The sequence below is a fragment of the Maniola jurtina genome, chromosome 18, assembly GCF_905333055.1.
Source record: "Maniola jurtina chromosome 18, ilManJurt1.1, whole genome shotgun sequence".
In the NCBI taxonomy this organism is placed as follows: domain Eukaryota; kingdom Metazoa; phylum Arthropoda; class Insecta; order Lepidoptera; family Nymphalidae; genus Maniola; species Maniola jurtina.
In genome coordinates, this window is record NC_060046.1 from 6,274,855 (window position 1) to 6,297,964 (window position 23,110).

The 23,110-nt window shown below is 37.0% G+C and overlaps 1 protein-coding gene across 1 annotated transcript in view; it reads left to right on the forward strand.

Annotated features, from left to right (window-relative positions):
* The first annotated feature begins 2,906 nt into the window (after positions 1-2,906).
* Positions 2,907-23,110, forward strand: part of LOC123874429 (serine/arginine repetitive matrix protein 1) — a 229,914-nt gene continuing 209,710 nt past the window's right edge. Inside the window, exons 1-2 of the mRNA XM_045919754.1 lie at positions 2,907-3,719; positions 5,711-5,846. Coding sequence (XP_045775710.1) covers positions 3,331-3,719; positions 5,711-5,846 — 525 coding nt within the window. The 5' untranslated portion in view covers positions 2,907-3,330. The remainder of the gene's footprint in view (positions 3,720-5,710; positions 5,847-23,110) is intronic.

Sequence of the window (23,110 nt, forward strand, 5' to 3'; positions counted from 1 at the left end):
CGGGATTTTCACAGACAAGTAGAGGATTGACCAGGGTGTAACATAGGCTACTTTTTTAACCGACTTTCAAAAAGGGAGTTGTGTTTTTCTACCTATGTACACCGAAATCTCCGAGATTTCTGAACCGTTTTGCGTCATTTATTTTTTAATCGATAGAGGAACTTTGCGACATTGTTTCATAAAAAATTTGGAGTCCAACTCCTCAATCCTGATGCTGCAGGGGATCTGACCAATCCACGCGGGCGAAGCTGCGGGCATCAGCTAGTTAGTAATAAAATTAGGATAAGAAAATGCTGTTTCCTTTCGCACCCCCTGCAGTCATCCCTAATGTAACTCTCTTTATAGTATTAGTATAGATAAATTGCTGCGTAGGTACCTACGTGAAAAATATGTTGAAGTGAAAACATCTTTAGTACCTATCTAACTACCTATCATTGTGATTTGAAAATTGAAACTCGATCGATGTAACTCGATTTGCTTATCTATAGATTTTAGCCTTTGAGAGGAATAATTAGGAGTATACCTACGTATTATCTGATGCCTTTTCACGGTTCAAATATTGAACAACTCTTGGCGATATGCACAGAGATAGCCTTGCATTAGGTAGATGGCCTTAAGTTTAATTTTTATCCTGGAAATTAAAAGTAGTATTAATACGCCAAATAAATAAATAAATAAAAATGTCACAGCGAAACAAATCTCCGATTATTCCTCGCCAATCGAGGAATTTTTTGCCCACTGACAACACTAGTGACGTTTCGTCAAAAGATAGGAAGAGTGTTTTCGACCGCGTCAACCATGCTTGACGCGCGACATGTTCCTATATAATACGAGACCTAGTATGATATGATAGAATAGAACAGAATAGATTTTTATTCAAATACTAGCTGATGCCCGCAGCTACGCCCGCGTGGATTTAGGATGCATATATTATACATACAAACCTTCCTCTTGAATCACTCTATCTATTAAAAAAAATTGCATCAAAATCCGTTACGTAGTTTTAAAGATCTAAGCATATATAGGGACAGACAGACAGGGAAGCGACTTTGTTTTATACTATGTAGTGAAGCTTTTACAAGTGTTTTTGAATCGTCAAATAATTTATCACTGGTTCGGAATGCCGTTCCTACCGAGAAGAACCAGCAAGAAACTCGGCGGTTGCTCTTTTCAATAATATTATAATGAACTACCTTATCCGCCCCGGTTTCGGGCGGAATTTCTGAAAATCCTTTCTTGGTCAATGTTCTAAGCTACCTGAATTTTATTCATGTAGGCCTACTGTATCAATACAAATGCAAACTATGTCAATACAAATGCAACGCAAATCACTCCAAACATGACGGAGTTATGATTGGTATGTAGATTCCTACTTAATTAAAGAGTTCCACTTCCCGACTCCATCATGAGACCACCACCATGGTATATTATTACACTGTCATAGGAATGAATACTTAAGTAGATAGAATATAAGGTTTAGTGGTCTGTGAGTAAATGCAATACCTAAGTATATAAGTAACTCAGTGGTTTCAAAAGCTCTGTAGGTTAGGGAGCACTTGTCACAAGATTTGACCATAAATAACTTAAGTAGCTATTACCTAACAAGTTAAATAAAAGCTTGTAGATAATTATACCTACCTAGATAGTACCTAGCATCAAAAAACGTTTGCAGAAGTGCACACACGTTAGTAGCAAAGCAGACGTAACGAGTAGGCGCAAGCTACAATATGCTTCATAAATTCGTCCTGCTATGATACAAATTATAGGATAGTTCTAGTAATATACAGGGTGCGGTGATGTCTGAAGAGTAAGGGTGTTTCCACCGGGAATGAAGGGGGGCTCACCGGCACTAGGGGGTGGTAGTTAGGCTTTCATTACATAGCTGTTTTTTTTCAAACTTTGAATTCGGGTTCAGCCGTACCTGCGTCGAATCTTTTTTAACCATGTTACAATCTCTGCCATGTTAATTGTGACGAACGGGACGGCTATAAACTGTGTTAGCAAAATCCTTACTTCCATACTTTAATGTTATAAATGCGAAAGTGTGTCTGTCTATCTGTCTGTCTGCTACGTTTTAGGGCCCAACCGCAGAACCGATTTTAATGAAATTTGGTACAGACTTGGGATTCATCCCGGACATAGGCTACTTTTTATCCCGGAAACTCAGAGTTCATACGAAATTTTAAAAAACTAATCCACGCGGACGAAGCCGCGGGCATCATCTAGTTATTATTAAATATATATTAATGCAATTTCAAACTGAAATCCTTGCAGATCCCATTGTGCTTTTAAAATTGAAAATTGGGTGAAAAACTTTTCCTAGAATTCAATATGGGGTTGTTCAAGGGGCGGACCAAAATATTCTTGAAAGGTCAACAACGCATCGGTGGTTCCCCTGGTGCTGCAAATGTTCATGGGCGGCGGTAATCACTTAACATCAGGTGACCCACCAGCTCATTTCCTTGCTATTTTTTTAATTAAAAAAAAACAAATATTTGTTAGGTAGGTATGTACATACGTTATTTATTAAAGATTAATTAACTTGATATAGTAGGTATTTCAGTTATGTTTCAACCTATTCATTCTCTAGGCGGTGCATATCTATGTACTAGGATTTCCGAGCGCCGGATAAGTAGCCGGCAACAGGAGACACGTGCCGCAGTGGAAATGCCGACCACCCGTCGGCCTCCGGGGAATGAATAGCATTAACCCACAAAACGGTCGAAAGAGTTCACTATAAGTAGTTGAGATTAAACGCAACTCAGTTCGCGTATAGCTACATCAAATGCACGGATAAAATTAGATATTCAATAACGGGAAGGGGGGTCGGAGGTCCGCCATTTTGGAACTGCTCTCGGGCGAGGGATATAGGCGAGGGGGACTGCGCATGCGTAAACCGTGCACCCGCACCCTGTCTATAGGGCCGGGACCTTACCGAATGTGATGTCAAAAAACAAGTTATTCTCTCCCCTCAATCCAGTAACCTAGTACGTCTTAATAAAAGCGATTAATGATTAACGCCCTGATTTCTGTAAGCCACCGGTGATGTGCTATATCAACGATCTAACCGCAAATATCCACAGGGAGTGCAGTCCAGAGGGACGTTTATCTCGCGGACAATGACAATGAGTGGGTGAACTCTAGTGATTTATTACGCTTATCATTTCTATTGACGTTACCAGGAATCGTTATATCACTTTTACTTTAACTGATGTGTTGACTCAAAGTTATAACTTTGTGTTAATGTAAGTGCAGTTTGTGTTAAGCGGTTTGCGTCGAGTGCAATAGGCGGTGAACAAAATATAATGGGATGACAGGAAATACGGATTCATGGAAAAGGTTTGGCGTCGAGTCGGGCTCCATTCCTCCCGAAAGAAACGGGATGGAAGTGGGACTAGTCGAGAAGTGACCACTTCGGCCCCGCCTGAGGCAGAGTATCAAAATATCCATACGTTGCGAACAGCTGATTTGATACGACAGAGACAAGGCGAGGAGAACTCGACTCTACGTTCGTCTTATATTATACGCAACGGGGATAACTTTATATTGGTTGAGAGGAGACGCCGCCGTCGACGTAGGAGTGGCACCAGGGCATCATCAGGCGGAAGACATCACACCCCACCTGTGGAAGACAACGCTCGTACGGAGCAAAAGCGTCGACCTCCGGCCAAGTTAAAGATATTTGGGATTCAATGGCCTTTACATTCTAGTGATTCGAGGTAAGCGATTTTATTATTTTTTACCTAGGTACTTATGATTTTTAGGGTTCCGTACCTCAAACGGAAAAACGGAACTCTTATAGGATCACTTTGTTGTCTGTCTGTCTGTTTGTCTGTCCGTCTGCCCATCTGTCGTGTCTGTCAAGAAAACCCAAACGGGACGGGAACGGGAACGGGAAGATACTTCCCGTTGACTTAGGTTCTAGAAACCGTGAATTTGTGGTTAAGTACATTAAATTAAAAAAAATATGCTCATGTACAAATTATTATTAATATTGTCAACTTTAAAAGTAAGATTAATATACCAAGTAAAGTATCATATGAAATGGCTCTACCTGTATGTCCTAAAAAAGATTTTCATCTATTTTTATGCAAACTTAATATTTTTGATTTATCGTGCGAAATGTCGAAAAAATATGACTGTAGTACGGAACCCTAGGTGCGCGAGTCTGACTCGCACTTGGCCGGGTTTTCATAGGGATAATACGCTGCGCGTCGCGGTTTTAACTTCAACCGCGGATGTGTTCGACTTACGTCGACTAAATACGTGAGTATAGCCGAATATGTATTTGGTAACAGCTTCTACTTAGTTTCTACATAATATTGGTACGAATTTACCTGGCATCAAAGTAGATCACCAACTCCCTTGACGCGACGTTCTAACTTCGTAAGCTAACTCGACGTCCGAGTTGTATAATTACAATACTCAGATGCTTTGAGTAGGTATCTATGCTAGTCTATGCAGGGTTGATCTGTTTTCAGGAATTTGAAATTTGAAATTTTAATTATTATTGAACGATCTTCACCACGACAGTTTAGATTTTTTAGGGTTCCGTACTTCAAAAGGAAAAACTCCTTCGGGTTCAAAATGTTGGATTCCTAAAATGTTGAATTCTCATAATGTTGAATCCCAAAATGTTGGATTCGTAAAATGTTGTCTGTCTGTCTGACTGTCTATCCGTCTGTTGTATCTCTTAAGAAAACCTATAGGGTATTTCCCGTTGACCTAGAATCATGAAATTTGGTAGATCTTATAGCACCAGTAAAGGAAAAAACCCGAACACCGTAAATTTGTGGCTATAAAAAAAATGTGTTCATGAATTTAATATTTTCAATTATCAAAGTAAGATAATAATTATAGCAAGTGGGGTATCATATGAAAGGGCTTTACCTGTGCATACTAAAACAGATTTTTATTTATTTTTAAGCATAATAGTTTTTGATTTATCATGCAGTAGCATGCCGAATACGGAACCCTCGGTGCGCGAGTCTAACTCGCACTTGGCCGGTTTTTTATGTAGTCCGACTTGTGCTTTGTAGAGTAAGAGCCTGTGCTAGAGGTGCTAAACTTTGTTCTGTTGAGCAGCGGAGGATATTTGTGGGAATCTTTGATCTCAGCGATAGGTGTTTCGTACCTAGTTATATTTTGGTTATATGAGTTACCTACAGTAGGAAGAAAAATACCGCAACCTGCGCGAATCCTGCCACTTGATGTTAAGGGCTGGCTACACGCACGTGCCGTTGCAATTTTGCAAACTAATTTGTGATGAAAGTGGTGATAGCCTCCTTCTACATATTCGTGAGGTCGGGGTTTTAATCCCGGGCAGTGGCACATACCTCCAACTTTTTGGAGTTATGTACGTTTTGAGTAATGCGTGTGTACCTGAAAATATTTTTTACTACGTGAAAAACACTTTCGCATCCTTATGATAAACTAGCTGAATCCTACAAACTTTGTCCGCGTGGATATAGACTTTTTCAAAATCCCGAGGAATGTATATGATTATCCCCTATAAGCCGCCTATGTCCGTCCCCGGGATGTAAGCTAACTCTGTACGCCAAAATTGGATAAATGGATGGGCCGTCAAAACTTAGCAGACAGACAGACACGCTTTTGCAATAATTTGACTTTGCCGCCAGATGTGTCTATGATTATATGCTATATTTTACCTGAAAATTGTCTGAAAGTCTACGTTAACTTTACATTTCAGACACACCTCAATCACCCGTCGCTTCTGCCGCGGCCGCCGTTCCCGGGAGGACAACGAGTTGTATCGCTCCAACAGCTTCAAGTTCGAGAGGTTTGCCCGGGAACCACCTACTGACGAGTTCAGCACCGGATCACAGGTACTTATGTAATTAGGGAACATTACGGAATACATCGATGACGGAATATAAGGAGAACAAGACACTAAAAAACTTATCTTAAAACTGTTTCCAAGGTAAATCTTCAGGTCAATTTTCCACTAGAGTTGTGGAAGTAAGCTACCTATGCGTAACAAGGGTTGTTTCCACTAGAGTTGTGGAAGTACCTACCTGTACGTAGCAAGGGATCTATGTAATCCGTTCATATGGTACTTAGGGTTCGTAGTCTTACATTTTGTACCAAAGCTAAGCATTTACAGCTAAGTTTTTACAAAACAAGTAATTGTTGGCAACACCTCGTTCTCACGTTCGGTGTTGCTTGGTGTTGGTGGTTATGCTGTGGTCGTGACGTCAGAGCCCCCTCCATCGAGACGAAAAAGATGGCGCTGGGGCGAGGACGTGGCGTGGAACGACAAGCTTCAGTTGCTGTTTGCGCTCCGACCGATTTACATTGCATTATACGGGTTGATTTTACTATCTGAGAGTTTAATTGTTAACATCAGAAGTGGGATGTAACTTACGCTTTGAGGAAAAATCGGTCGAAACGCAAACGTACTTTTCCACCTAGAGGTCTTCAAGTGCCAGGACACCGTCGGCCGCGATGGAAACGTAATAAGGTATCTCGTAAAGATACCGAAACTGTGAGTACTTTGAATAATTATTAAAGATTAAGTGAATATGGTTTAAATTACTAAATCGTATTCTCAAACTTTTGTATAGTCAGGTGAGATAATTCGTTACTAAACTAAGTTGAAGGTATCAGCTAAAAGTCTGTCACGATTTAATATTGCGTACAGTCTATAAGTGGTCCTCGTGGGAATAGTGATCGGTAAACGAAATTGTCTTTTAGTTCCAAATTCAAAGGAATATGTTTTTAAAATGGTTAATTTTTAGTTTGTTCGAATTTTATTTTGGAACTAAATGTTAAATTCACGTTTGTCTCAACTTTTTTTTCGAACAAAATATTATTTAAATTATAGTGGGTCAATTATTATAGTAGCATCAGTAATATACGTCCTTAGAAGATAATAATTTAAAAACGTGTGACGATTGAGCTACTTATTTACATAGAAGTTTTTATAATAAAAATATTAAACATGTGGGTAGTATACGTGACGAACAAGTTAAAATGTTATAGTGGTAGTGGTAAAAGTAATCGAAGAATGTCTTAGGTTAGTCAAACTTCACAAGTGAAATGTTAGCTCAGATATAAATCATGATAACCAATCCCGAACTCGTATACTGAAATGAAATGAAATTTATTTATTTGCTGAATATCAGTTGTTGAGTTCAAAATTATAACTAAGTAGCGACCTTCATATTCTGCTTCATAAGCATGCAAATATTTAATACTCATCAGGAATAATCCGTACAAATAATCCTGATGAGACCAAAAAGTGAATTAATTTCTATGGTAACATGTCTCTTAATTAAATGTCAATATTAATATTATAATAATAAGTTATTATATTAATTGTAAGTAAATGTTACATAATATATGGGGTTAAAAAGTGTATATTTTTGATACATGTCACGAGGCGTTTATAAATACCGGAAGTAGTTGTCCGCGCATATCAAAATCGTTAGTAAAGGGATTTCAGTTTAAAAACATTTATTTATCAATAAAGAGCATAACAGTCTTTTAGATATCAGGAATTACAGCTATTTACATTTAAAATGGTAGGTACTTACGCACATGAAATCAAGTATCCATTTTAGTACTTCATATTATCTACATTGAATAATTGTGTGGGTAAGTAATAACATCCATACGTTTATAATACTAGTTTTTAGGGAAGTTTTCGTAATTGTTCTTCTTTTAAAGCTTAATTGGGAGTGTATATATCCTGTTATTATTTTCCTGATAGGAATACAAGTTTGAAGCGCGTACGAGTGACTTATATTTAGAATTTTCGTATCTTTATAGAGGTAATTCTTTATTCGTTCTTTATTTGCATTCATGTCTTACATCATAAATAAAAAAAAATATCATAATATTACAACATGAAGCCCCGTTGGGGCGTTGCAAAGTAAAACATATGTAAATAATCAAAGGTAATATTACAATTCTTATGAAATATGAAATATGAATAGCAAAAATTATGAATTAATTATATGGTCATTAAATAAAAATAAAATAAAAAGGTCACATATAAATAAAGATTATGGGAGTTTTCAAATTATGTCCTATTATAACTAATCAGACTTTAACTTCTTATATCGTATTATCATATTATTGAGGTATATTCATTCAATAGTTCATGCACACTGTAGTAACATTTTTGGATTAGCCATTTTTTTTAGTTTTGTTTAAATATTGTTTCTTTTGTTTCATCTATTATTATTGCTATACAGGTTATTTAAATCAGTAAATATTTAAAAAAGAGCCTTTGTTGCAGTTTTAAATAAGTACTGTACAGGTTTACCTTAGTGCCACCTAAGTAAATAATTAATTAGATAGATAATAACTTTAAATTATTACAGTAAAGATTATTTACATATGAAGTTTTAGTTTTATTTTTTTTATATTCTGCGTGCTCATCGACATAGGCATCCCCTTTTCGATATACTATTCAATATACAATAGAATAGAATAGACTAGACTAGAATAGAATATGATATAATAATTCAAGTAAACTTTTACAAATGCTTTTGAATCGTCAAAATAATTTACCATGCATTACAATATGATGTTTGACTAGATCGTTATAATATTAGGGCGTACTTTTGGCATACAAGATGAATAATTTTACGTAAGGTTTCTATTTAAAGATAAAGCTGAATTTTTTGTTGATACAAGGGTTTTTAGCAGAATTACAAAAGGTAATAAAAAACAAAATGTGTTAACATTCCTTTTGATTCAATTGCGTTAAGCGAATTTATTTTTACGTTATAGGTATGTACCTATTGGGTACTAGGGAGTAATAACTTGCTTGGACGGAATGTAACAGAGTGATCCGATTTGGTTTCTCCCCGAGAAAAGTAATGTAATAGTAGTAGACTCGTATACACATTGACCTCTGAAAGCATTTTAGCTATTTTTTGTCCATCCAAACAGGAACCGTTTTGTATACATGTACAAGTCGATTAGATTGAACTAGAACGAAGGTAAAAGGATTGTACATTATATTTTAATAAAATAGACACAGACAGACTAGTAACGATGAAAGTAATATTTCTCTTCAGAGTTAGAACTATTGCCTGTAGTCTGTTCAATTCAAAAGTTTTGTTGCATTTGTTGGGTACCTGCTTCAAAAACAAATAATAATTACGGATTGTGGTGTGTATAATATGATAATGAAGCTTTATTTAGTTTGTAAAGTCATAGTATATCATTAATAATGCAAATTAGAATAATATTTAAAAAAAATAACTATGATTTATGTTGGTAGTTAATACCTAACATTACAAATTTGGGTAAAAGCTTCACATTTGCGTTGAACAAAGAAATATTCTTGTCCGGATAGCTAAGTGGGTATTATTAACTTGAGAAATTCTCATTTAAAAGATTACAATAAGAGGGTAGACAAATGCAACATTTTTATGCTCTCAGCTGCAATTCTGTGCTATAATCAGGACAGGCCGAAAATAATAAAGAGTGACAGTAAGAGTATATTGTGCGAATAGAAATATTAGATAGCATACAGTGGCAGTAGATGAATTCCCTGCGTGAATGGACAGATGAATTAGTTAAAAAGAAAGTCTTGGTTTTGGCAGTGGCATGCATCGGTGTCGCTCATAATCCATGACTCTCTGTTTATCATTTTTAATTAGCCTAATAATTATTTGAGATAGCGTAATTAATATTTGCATATATGGAATATGAAATACCAATTATTATTATTGTTTGATACTAGAGTAATTCATGAATTAAAATAGTTTGTGGGTTATAAGATTATATTTGGTGACCAACCCTCGTAATTAATAATGCAGTGAACTAGTGAAATCATTAATATAACTGCAGTTAAGATATTGATTAGTTTAAAAAGTGATAGTTTTAGTATGATAATAATTATTTAAAGTTAACTTTGATAGCACCAGCTTTACAATCAAATGATCCGTTTATAATAATAAAGCATTGATAGTTAAAATAAAATGGATGAGATCAAATATGATTCTTATGAGATCAAATACCTTGTATTATGGTGAACTAGGCACCGGTGATCCCTTGCGTGGATGCGCGGTAGATAAAGATAGTGTGGTGATTGCATACGTGGATGAATAGTGTCGGAGCACTGTGTGGGTGCACGATGCTATGGCATTGAGTATGTGTTCAGAATTTAGTAAAGAATTTTGAGATTTAGTAAAGAGGTATGATCTGATTTTAATCGTGAGTGCTAATGCATTGCTTCTTTAAAGAATATTCATGGAGTATTAAAAACCGTGTTGGCAAGGCTACCTTGTGTATTATGTTGAGTAATCTATTTAAAATTAAGTATGTATAGCAACATAATTGATACAGCGAGCCGTGATAAAATTTTGGAAGATTAATTAGTTGGAATATTGCACCATGGATATAAGATATCACACTGGGATACGAAGCTTGAACTTTGATAAAATATTCGAAAGATAATTGGGAATATTGTACCAAGAATATAAAATATCACATTGGAATACGATGCTTAAACTTGAAGGCGAACTTGGTACGCTTAAGTGAGTGAAATGCTCTTTAAGTGCAAGTGGTCTTCAAGTGATCTTCTACGATGCTTGACCTTGATGGCGAACTTGGTACGCTTAAGTGAGTGAAATGCTCTTTAAGTGCAAGTAGTCTTCAAGTGGTCTTCTATAATGCTTAGAACTTGATGGCGAACTTGGTACGCTTAAGTGAGCGAAATGCTCTTTAAGTGCAAGTGGTCTTCAAGTGGTCTTCTATGATGCTTGGAACTTGAAGGTGAACTTGGTACACTTAAGTGAGCGAAATGTTCTTTAAGTGCAAGTGATCTTCAAGTGGTCTTCACCAACTTGGTAGGCTTAAGTGAGCGAAATGTTCTTTAAGTGCAAGTGGTCTTGACCAACTTGCTGCATTTAAGTGAGCGAAACGCTCTTTAAGTGCAGTTGGTTTTCAACTACGACAAATCTGGTCCCCTAAGTGTGGCAAAGTCCCTTTAGATGCGGTTGTTTTGTTCTTTAAATTGAAAGCTGTTGTTGTGATGAGTGATAACGAATGGACAATATTCCTGGATCTTACGAGTACATAGTGGAGGTGTCTTGTTAAGTTGCGAGCTGTCGTATGATTGTGAAGTGATAAGTGACAATGAATGGGCAATATTCCTTAGGAAGTTAGGAAGGATCCCTACAAGTAGGTAATGTGAATCAGGTGTTAACGGTTGTTTATTTTGCAGTAATTTTATCCCGACTCGTGGGGTGCCCGGGGCGGGCACCATGCAGCATGGCCGTGTTGGCAACACCTCGTTCTCACGTTCGGTGTTGCTTGGTGTTGGTGGTTATGCTGTGGTCGTGACGTCAGAGCCCCCTCCATCGAGACGAAAAAGATGGCGCTGGGGCGAGGACGTGGCGTGGAACGACAAGCTTCAGTTGCTGTTTGCGCTCCGACCGATTTACATTGCATTATACGGGTTGATTTTACTATCTGAGAGTTTAATTGTTAACATAATATTGGATAGTTTGATCGCGCTACTCGCTATGCATACCTATTCGAAAATCCCTGTTGAGATTCTTAAATTCAATACATACAATGTCGGATCTTTGGATGAGATCTAAAGTGATTGATTTACTATAAAAAGCCACATAGCAAAAAAATAAGAAGAAAATGATTGATTCATTATAAAACTTTACTATTGCACTTAGTGCAAAATTACGAGTGTCGACTGTCGAGTGCTCGAAAATGATTTGCTATGATAAGTAAGTACCTTATCTGATAAAAAGTTCCGTCTATCTCGAAAGATTTCCATCAAATCTGTAATATAATATTATTATGGCATACCTAACTACATAAAACTCGGTTCTAATGTTTTTTTAAATAAAAAATATCGAGCAAACGAGCAGGCGGGACATCTGTTGATAAGTGATTACCGCCGCCCATGAAAATTTGCAGCACCAGAGGTACCGCGCCGCTGCGTTGCTGGCCTTTCAGGGATTTGTTGATCCGCCCTTTGAATAACTGTTGTAATCCCCATGTTGTAATCTAGTGGGAACACCGCCGTACACCGGAAACCAGATCACAGATTACTAGGCTACCCATAGGTACGTCATTGATCTGTTCTGCAGTCTCCGGGGTTAGTAAAAAATATGTCAGGTACGAGACCCTGCAAGATTTTCAATAGGTAGAAGCCTTTAGAAAACTCCCGCCCATGAAGTATCGTCCTTCTTTGAGGGCGTAGTTCACTGAAAAAACGTTACCTACTTATGAGATGAGTCATCTCAGTGAAGACCGACAAAAGATTTTATTCAAATTGTGCTCTTGAATCACTTATTGCAAGAAAATGATTAATGAAAATTACAGCAATCTTATTCCAAACCAATACGAAATTATGGATTTGAAGTCTATAACTGTAAAGTAAATAGTCTAAATATAATTTTCACATAAATCACCTTGCAAGATTTTAAATAGAAGCCTTTAGAAAACTCCCGCCCACGAAGTGTCGTCCTTCTTTGAGGGCGAAGTTCACAGAAAAAATGTTACCTACTTATCTAGATGAGTCATCTCAGTGACTAGCGACAAAGGGTTCATTTCAGTTTGCGCTCGCCTAAGAATTTTTTTTAGAGTCACTTGCATAAATTCCTGCGCAAGAAAATGATTGATGAAAATCACAGTAAGTAATGATATTAAATAATAGCTAATTCTTCTAACGTATGCAACGCTAACTCAGTCTCTAACACTAAATGATGATTCATTGAGTGATATTAATATTATTTTTAGGGTTCCGTACCTCAAAAGGAAAAACGGAACCTTATAGGATCACTTTGTTGTCTGTCTGTCTGTCTGTCTGACAAGAAACTTATAGGGTTCTTCCCGTTGACCTGGAATCATGAAATTTGGCAGATAGGTAGGTCTTATAGCACAAGTACAGGAATAAATCCGAAAACTATATATTAAAAAAATATCTAAATCTAACTATATATTTAAAAAAAAGTCTATAAATTAAAAAAAAAGTGGCCAAAAAATCAGTTAATTTAGTCAATAATTTCAACACCACCAAATAAAAACCTTAGATTTCAGCGTAATAAGCGTATTAGTTAAATATTTATAAACTTTAAACTAAGCTTCTTAGAAAGCTCGTTTCGCGAAGTGTTGTCCTCCTGTGAAGACGAAGGACCCTCGGTTCTCTGTAAGCGTTACCCACTTATCTTGATGAGCCATCTCACTTACAAAGGAACCGTTTTATGCTCTGCTGGCCTCAAGAATTGCCTAAGTTATTTTTATAAAACACTGTAGAAGGATCTGTAAAAATGTTTTGCGAGAATGAGAATTATATTATGTAGTTGTACTTACTCAGTAAAATAATAATTGATTTATAACATCTTTTGGATATCTAAATATATAAAAGGAAAAGGTGACCGACTGACTGATCTATCAACTGCAGATAGCTTTTATGACGTGAACATCCGCTTTTGAAAATTGAAACGACTTGTAAGAAAGTAAACGGGGTGTGAAAGTGTGGTCCACGTAGATGATGTCGCGGGCATAAGCTAGTTAATTATAAGAGTATTTTTTTGTTGACGAGGGGCGGAAATTTTTTCAGGATACCTTAGGTATAACATAACTCGATCTCTTTGTGGGATTTCTATCCACTAAACCCCCTCGGTGGCGGTCAGCGCTTATTAAGAGGCTCCAGGAGCTCTAAAGAACGTGCGCCACCGGTGCCTCTCATGCGCGACGCACGTTGGGCATATCCTGGAGGCAGTGACGGATTAAGACTATTTGATGCCCTAAGCAATCCATGCCTGTGGGGCCCCCTATCCGTATGTTTACTAGAATCGGTCTTTTTAAACCTTTACTGCCTAAAAACATTAGTTTGTTGTAAAATAAGATGATGAGAGGCAACGTACTTTAGAAGTGGAGTAGGTGCGACAACAGTAAAAAACTGGCCAAGTGCGAGTCAGATTCGCGCACTGAGGGTTCCGTACTCGAGTATTTTTTCCAACATTTTGCATGTTAAATCAAAAGCTATTAGATATACATAAAAATAAATAAAAATCTGTTTTAGGATGTACAGGTAAAGCCCTTTCAAATGATACCCCACTCGGTATAGTTATCTTATTTTGAAAATTGAAACATATTTTAATTTTTTTTTAAATGATGTAACCACAAATTCGCGGTTTTCAGATTTATTCCTGTACTTGTGCTATAAGACCTACCTACCTACCAAATTTCACCGGGAAGTACCCTATAGGTTTCTTGACAGACAGACAGACACCAAAGTGATCCGTTCGTTAAGGGTTCCGTTTTTCCTTTTGAGGTACGGCACCCTAACAAAGCATAATTTATTTATTTATTGAAATGCGCCTTGCGGCTTTCGGGGGCATTCGAATTGTCGAATGCACAAGCGGGCAGCGAGTGGGCTAGCGGGAGTGGGTATATGACTCTAGGTCGGACTCTATGTCAACTTAAAACGCGCGAATTTTCAAATTAGTCCTAGAAACTTTTTTTGGTGACGTGAGAGTGAGATGTGATGCCCAAAGGACGGATTTTTTTTGTGCTTCTTCTGGTGCCCCCTCAGACGTGATGCCCTAGGCAATTGCTTAATTTGATTAAGGGTTAATCCGTCACTGCCTGGAGGATGTACTGTTCGGGTTTCATGCATCTTGCATTAGGCACCATTACTACCCCGAAGTCCCATCGTCCGGGATAAACCGCAACCAGGTTAAATTATTACCGCGGCTCATGAACATAATATGCAGCATCACCACCACGTAGCATAATATAAAAATCTTCTCAGTTCTCAGCACTACCGTACTTCTGAAGTCTCCAGCATCTCAGAACCAGGAGTACCTAGGTACTATGTGAGTTCTAAAATCTGAATAATGGAAGCGTTTTCATTTAAAAGGCAACCACGTACGTACCTAGTCAGCTTTTGGGGAATTTGTTTATAATATTAGCCCCATATTCAAGAACAACTTTTTGTACAGTGAGGGCTGTAGCTGTATCCGAACTCTATGAAGAAAGTTAATTTTTTATTACTAATAAAACCAGTACCGCCATCTAGTTGCGTGCATTGGCATGTGTGATGCCTTCACAACGTATTGCAAGACGTACACGATAGGTGGCGTACATGGTAAGTACCTAGTAAATTTCGAACGATAAATCAAGATGTCGCCGTATTTTTTTTTAGTTAAACTCCTGACACATGATAATATGATAATTTAATATTAAATTGCATTACAACCCAAAGGATCCCAACCGGACTCCTATTACCATAGAGTGGGATGTATTACTAAGCCTCCGCTCGCGCTGTTCGTCCGTCCGTTCGCCTGTCAGCAGGCTGTATCTTGTGAACTGCAATAACTAGACACTCAAGGTAGAGAGTTGAAATTTTCACAGAATATGTATTTCTATTGCCGCTATTTAACAATAAATAATAAAAGTTAAGTACCTTTTAAACACTTTTAACTTAACTTTTTTTGTAGGTATCTAACCACGAATTTACGGTATTCGGATTTTACTTACTTCTGCTAATGAGACATTGCTACCTGCCCCCGGGCAGGTGCCATGGGCAGGTACCTAATAATCAAAACCTATAGGGTACCTACTTCCCGTTGACCTAGTATCATGATGCTAGGTAAACTGGAAGTATCCTGTAGGTTTTGATTCCCTTGACGGGTCTTGACACACAAGACGGACAGACAACGAAGTGATCCTATAACAGCTCCTTTTCTCCTTTTGAGGCTCAGAACAGAACCCTAAAAACGACTTAAAAAGCATTTTTATTAATGCCCGTGTAGTTGTCTCTACCTGCCTGTAGTCCTAAAATAATTGAATCTTTCGCTACCCGTCGGGCGCAGAGTCGACGACCTCTCCGGGGCTGCAGTGCGAATGCCCGGCTCAAAAGGAAAAGCAAAATACAATAAGTACAATGGAGGCCTCTGAAATCCAGCAAAGCGGCTTCTTTGCCTTGATTAGTCTGAGTGGTTATCCTTTCCTTTGTCACACCGCCACCTATTGTAGAAAACAGATTAGACTATACTCTATCCACGGAAAGAAGTTAGTACCTATAGGGCTCTCTCTGTTACGTCCCCTACAAATGACGGAGACGAAAATCTCAGTGGGCGTTTACCATTTTGATACGACAACCAATCACAAATATGTTTTCAAAAAACATTCGAAATCAATTCGATTAGAAAAATAGATGATCAATAAAGAAACCAATGATCAAATTGACACGTCTGAATAATTTATTTGATGTTCCTGTAATCGAAGTTAAATTAAGGAACTAAGACGTACTTATTTGAAAATTGGCTGAAAATTAAATCGACACGCCTAAATGATTTATATGGTGTTGCGATAATCGAATTTAATCTAAAGAATAAGTAACAAACCATTTACCGTGCTGGAAGTCCTACTAGTAGGTATATTATGAACTAGAATTAACAAACCCATATAATTATAGAGTCCTTAATCGATATTGGCTTAAAACTTTCAACTGCTTCTTTCGAGAGATTCATAAAAATTTGTCAACCGAGATTGTATTAAAGTGCAAAACCTTCATAAAAAAAATCGGCCAAGTGCCAGTCAGACTCGCGCACTCAGGGTTCCGTACTCGGGTATTTTTTTCCAACATTTTGCACAATAAAGCAGAAACTATTTTACATAAAAATAAATCAATATCTGTTTTAGAATGTACAGGTAAAGCCCTTTCATATGATACCCCACTTGGTACAGTTATCTTACTTTGAAAATTGAAACGCATTTTAATTTTTTTTTAAATGATGTAACCACAAATTCGCGGTTTTCAGATTTATTGCTGTACTTGTGCTATAAGACCTACCTACCTACCAAATTTCATGATTCTAGGTCAACGGGAAGTAGATACCCTATAGGTTTCTTGACAGACACGACGGACGGACGGACGGACGGACGGACGGACAGACAGACAGACAACGAAGTGATCCTATAAAGGTTCCGTTTTTCCTTTTGAGGTACGGAACCCTAAAAAAGTTCAAACATTAGTTTATTCAATTTTCTGGCAGCCCTCACACCCTATATAAATCACGTTACATCCCGACCGATCGCGATTGCCTCATCACCATACTAATGTGTCGCGGCAGCTGTTCCTGCCTAATGAAACCCGGCTAGACTGATGTAGCCATTTTATACTTTTAGCTGAAGTGTTTTTGGTCCCGTGTTTTTTTTCTATTCATAGCATCTAGCTTCTAAAGTTTTCCGAGAGATTGTAGCGTGCTTAAACTCAATATAAGCTCTGAAAAGCTCCATTGAACCGTTGAATTCTATTTGGAATAATTTACATCCCGTTGATAGGTTCGGATTGCTGAACCGAAATGCAGAATAGGTACTAGCAAAAAAATATTATTAACTCAAATTTGCACTGTACCTAATACTTCCTATTTTCTACGAGGGATGCCCACGGGACCCTATTACTACGCCTCCGCTGTCCGCCCGTCTGTTCGCCCATCTATCCGTTCGTCTGTCAGTCTGTCACATACGGTTTATCTCATGAACCGCAATAGGTAGAGTTGATATTTTTGCAGTGTGTGCCTATTTGTATTGGCGCTATAACAACAAAGTAATAAAAATTTCAACGTGGCTGCCATGCAAAATAATAATTACGCTATGCATAATTATATACGATGGTAGATACGGAACCCTTCGTGTGTATCTCCGACTCGCTCTTCACCGGTCCATCTGTTGGGAAAAAAATATTTAAGTACAGTCTCTTAATATTATGTTGTAGCCTTTTTAAATTTTATATTTAAGTGATGAGTTATAATGAGCTTGAGTTATAATAATGTGCTTCTCAGAATGTAACTAAATAAGGCAGATTACATTTTTTCCCGCTATCATTTTTCAACGACAGTTGTTCCGCCTTAGCGCACAATAAATTTAATTGTAAATTATTATGCTACATTCCAAAAACTTACGAGCAAAAAATATAATGTTCTTCACAGACACCAAAACAACCTGCTAAATTATTTATTTGCTTACTTAAGTTAAATCAGTTAAAAATCATGTAAGTGTATTTAACTATTTTTTTTTACTCCAGCGTAGAGATAAAAGGCATATAACGTGGATGATTTACTTTATTGTGTGGTTTTCAAGTGTCTGTTTGGTAAAAAAAAGAAACTTATACATATAAGAATTCTTGGAGATTAATTTTTTCAACGTGGTCTCGGCTCTACCTATATTATTATAATATTATATTATTACCTATATTCTTATTTATTACCATAGAAGTACCTATTATTATGAGATTTACAAGAAATAAAACAATTTTATTCTAAATTGCATTATGGAGTTTATAATATTTCCCAAGAATGCTCCAGTATCGGTGTCGATTGAGTGTATTTAGATTTTTGTGGTGTTGGGTTGGTTTGTATTGCTTCCTTTGTCGCTTGCTTGTCCTGCATGTTTAGTAGTGGCAGGTGGAGTGGTACATATCGTATGCTTCACTTTGTGCCACACATATTTGTGCGTTTTGGCGGAATTTGGCTTGTTGTTCCTTGTTTATCACGGACTTCCGCAAAATAACGCCTGCTTCTATCTATCTTACAGATTTACTAAATCAGAACCCTCCATCTTTTTTGGTGCGTAAATCCTAGGCTAACCATAATTGAAACGCACAACAGACGGAAACGTTTAAGTGCGGAAACCAGCCCAGAGAGAAGAAGAAGAACCATGATTGGAGATGCATTTTCGATTTGTACCTACTAAATAATACCACAGTTCACAACAGAGGGAACTTCTAACTTCGAATTCGGCTTCGATATCACTGACAGGCGTCAAATATTACCTAGTACATTTGGCGCAGGTAGCCCTAATGTAGCATGTAGCCCTATTTTTAACCCCCGACCCAAAAAGAGGGGTGTTATAAGTTTGACGTGTGTATCTATGTATCTGTGTGTCTGTGTATCTGTGTATCTGTGTATCTGTCTGTGGCATCGTAGCGCCTAAACCAATGAACCGATTTTAATTTAGTTTTTTTTGTTTGAAAGGTGGCTTGATCGAGAGTGTTCTTAGCTATAATCTAAAAAAATTGGTTCAGCCGTTTAAGAGTTATCAGCTCTTAGATTAGATAACCGTTAGGTTCATAATAATATTATGTCAATAGACAAATGTCAAGCTGTCAAGATGGACGTTGCCTAAATACATATTTATTTATTTGAAAATGATGTTTTGGAAAACTCAGATACTTTGGATCGTCGGGGGTGTTATAAATTTTTAATTTACACTTGTTCTTTGATTTTACGTCACCATAGCCTAGTTTTTGACATATTCGATTCAGGATCAAACCGTGAGTTTCCTCACTTTAGTTCACTCTGATAATCCTCCATTCTTAGGATACAAGATGAACAAGATGACGTCAAAGACATGGTCTTTCGTGTTTTCGATTTTTGACTCATGCCTTGGACGTTCTGAAAACGGGTCCTTGGAGTTGTCAGACAGCTTCGCTTATCTTGACACTAAGTAGGATAAAAAACAAGGTTAATAAAACGTGAATATAAATACCTCACCCTTTTTAAGGGCCCGTACCTCAAAAGGAAAAAAGAACCCATAAGGGTTCTTTTTTCCCTCTAAGAACCCTCTGGCAAGAATCGGGAATCAAAAGTTATAGGGTACCTATTCCCCGTTGACCTAGAATCATGTTTGGTAGCAATGTTTTATGCACAAGTGAAGGAAAAATCCGAAAACATGAATTTGTAGTTCCATCGCAAAAAAAAAATCCGTCATTAACTTGCATTATATTGGTTTAAGATTTGGTACGGAACCCTTCGTGTGCGAGTCTGAGTCACTCTTGACTGTTTTTTTATAAATCTGTCTCAAACCAAATCAGTAGCAAACGCGTCGGGCTAAATCGAAGATTTACGTCTTACCTAAATTAATGAAGTGTCATAACTCTGATTGAAATCGATTAATTGGCTTAGCTGTCGGTCCGAGTGGTCTGAACCTCATATATCTCCAACATACTTAGTTTTTGTCCAATCATAAGTCAATGGCCAGCCACAGACGTGCTCTATGCCGAACAAAATAGTTTGAGTAGAATAATTAAACTAAGCTTCATACATTTTACCTAGTGAAACGCAACATATAAGTAGGTAATTTTAATCCAACTTGAACGTCAGTTTAGCGAGTGTTAATCGAATACCAACTAACAGAAAGAATATTTTAAATTTGATAATATTATTTTTAGTTTAGAGAGTGTGACATACGAATTATGTACCTATTCTAACTATTCGGTGTCTAAACTATAAAGAAAATCCATAAAAATTTCAAGAGTCTGAAGCTTGGATCCACTGGCTTGAGTTGTACATTGATATTTGTTATAGTCAGATTTTCTTTTTTATATCCATATAATATCAATGCTACACCAACAATCTACATGTATTTGAGTTTTTTCATACTATTCATACGGAAGCTTTATCATTATTTTAAACCTTGACATGGTACATTTGTCATGTTGAAAGGCTGACTACCACACAATATTCTATTTAGTATCTACTTCAAAGCATAGCGCAGCGTATACAAATGTTACAGTTGTCTATTCAAAACTTTCTTTTTAATTGGACAGAATAAAGAAAGATCTAAAAATACGTACCATGTGAAGCATAATTTTTTTGGACCTATATATTATACTACCTATCAGTTGCAGTGTAGGTAGTTTTAGGTACAATATAGGTAGGTACTATTGTTTGTAACATTTTATGATTTGAAAAGAGCAACTGCCGAGTTTCTTGCCGGCTTAGGCTCTCAGAATCTGCATTCCGAACTGGTGCCCTGTGGTAAAATCACAGACTTAGCAGCAGAGATAATAGTAGTATTGTCCTATAATATGAAGTTAATAAAATTTGATTTTTATTTTGTAACGCCGAGTTATTTCCATAAATTACAAACTCTTTTGCGCAGTCACTACTCGCGCATAACCTCAAATTTTAATTATTCCAGAAAACGAATATCCTAACAAAGGACCTCGTTAATGACGCAGTGGAATATCACCGCGCTCATAATACCTGAGCGTAGTTTTTAACTTTATTACCGCCATATTAAGCTCGGCTATTCCCTTCGGCCGTTCTGTAATCAAGTTCAGTTTCGGATAGCTGTAATTGAAAATGTCGAACGGTGCGATGTTCATTTTCCACTAATTAATCACTGTGATGACATTCGTCCCCTGTCCCCTAGGTACACGTTATATCTACTTAAGAGGGCTCTCTCCGTCACTCGTTTCATACAATCCTAGTTCCAATTTCATTTGAATATTAAGCAACCAAAGTCCATGATATTTTGCAGACATATTCTAGAAACCAATTTCCATGTCTGTGGTTTTCCAGATTTCTGTTAAAATATTCGGGTTCAAAGTTACGCGGTCTTAAAAAAATTCATACAAATCTTTGAGCCCCTGTAATTTTAAAACTACATATTTTTTGAAAAATCTAAAATACCACAGACACAGATATTAGTTTTTAGAATATGTCTGCAAAATTTCATGAACTTTGGTTGCTTAATATTCAAATGAAATTGGAACTATACGATTGTATGAAACGAGTGACGGAGAGAGCCCTGTTAAGTACAATATTATCCACTTTAATAATACTCACCTATAACCAATATAAAAACGAGTCCCAGTAAAATTATAAGTTTCACAGATATGCCCTATTTTAAAACCCAGTTTAACTGAAAAAAATAGTTGTTGATTTATCGCAAAAAACCTGGTTCAAAAACTGATTTTCTAAAAAGAATGCTATATATTTAAGATGTTCTACCGTTTAGTTAGTTTTAGTTCTACTAAATCAGCCAATTCTCTTTTACTAACTACCTATTCTACTAAATTGTACCTATAATTTCCAAATAAGTGTCCATGTGGGATTGTACATTTACTAAATCATTTAGCGATACGTTTTTCCGGTAGAATCGCAGCATCCTGCCACAGGAAGCAGGAAAACATAAATCTGTTTAGGATGGTTTTGTTTTATATACCAACCAAATTTTTGTTAAAAAAGCTATTTATCTACATCCCCTTCTCTAATTACTTTCAAGAGGCCTAAGCCTAGCTGTGGATATTCATCGGTACAAACGACGAGACCGACTACGTAAAAAATACCTTCTAAAGTGCTTGTTCCTTAGGGTCTACGTCAATAGTAAATTAGCAAATTGTAATCAAAGAAAATTCAGAAGTAAGAAAATAAATTGCAGAAATAGTCCATGTTGTTATCGATCACAAGATTGTATGTGAGGTCTATCACTCAGAAATCCTTCTTAGGGGATGTCTACTTAATAATAGGCTATCTGCATGCTACAGCCCTATTTGTCCAGTAGTTTGAGCAGTCAGTCAGTCACCTTTTCCTTTTATATATTTAGATAAGGTAGAGACATAGAAATATTGGTGGTAGTACTCGTATCTGTTTAGGTGGAGGAGATTTTCAAAAATAATGATTATTATTAATGATGGTGCCGACAATAATATCCGCAGCGGGGTCGTCTCCGTTTGACCTTGGTCAAGACGGGTGTACGGGCCTCGAGGCATGGCCTCCTTGCCCGGGTGTGGCGCGGGGAAGAACACTTCCCCGGTAATGTTCTTTAAGCCGTTGTCGGCTAAAGCCTGCCTTGTCTCTGTTGTGTGACTGATCCAGATCTGTACTGTGGGCGACGGGCTCGCCATCGTGCACAGGGGTATTGTCAAGTCCAGTAATGCTTGCGTCGTCCTCGTCGTCATCATCTTCACAATAATACGTTGAAATATATTAAAATCAATCAAGAAAAAAATGACATTAATATGTTGAAATCTGTGCTGAATTCATTCACGGGTTGCGATGTGGCGGTAGTGTCGCATACTTGTGTAGCAACCTTAAGTCTTGCAGATGTTCGTTGAGATATTATCGCACTCTTTTGTTTTGCTACAGAATTTTTATCTTCAGAAGAAATCTAGGGTCAAGATCACTTCACAGTCCACACAAACATAGGCTGACTTGTTAAAAAAATAAGGAAAATCGACGAATTTTATCTAACTTGAGCCTCTTCACGTACTTACCTAACATCAAGGAGAAAAATGATAACTGACGAATGCTTTTTTATTTTATTTTACGTTCAATAATTTAAGTTTTATACGATTTAATAATTC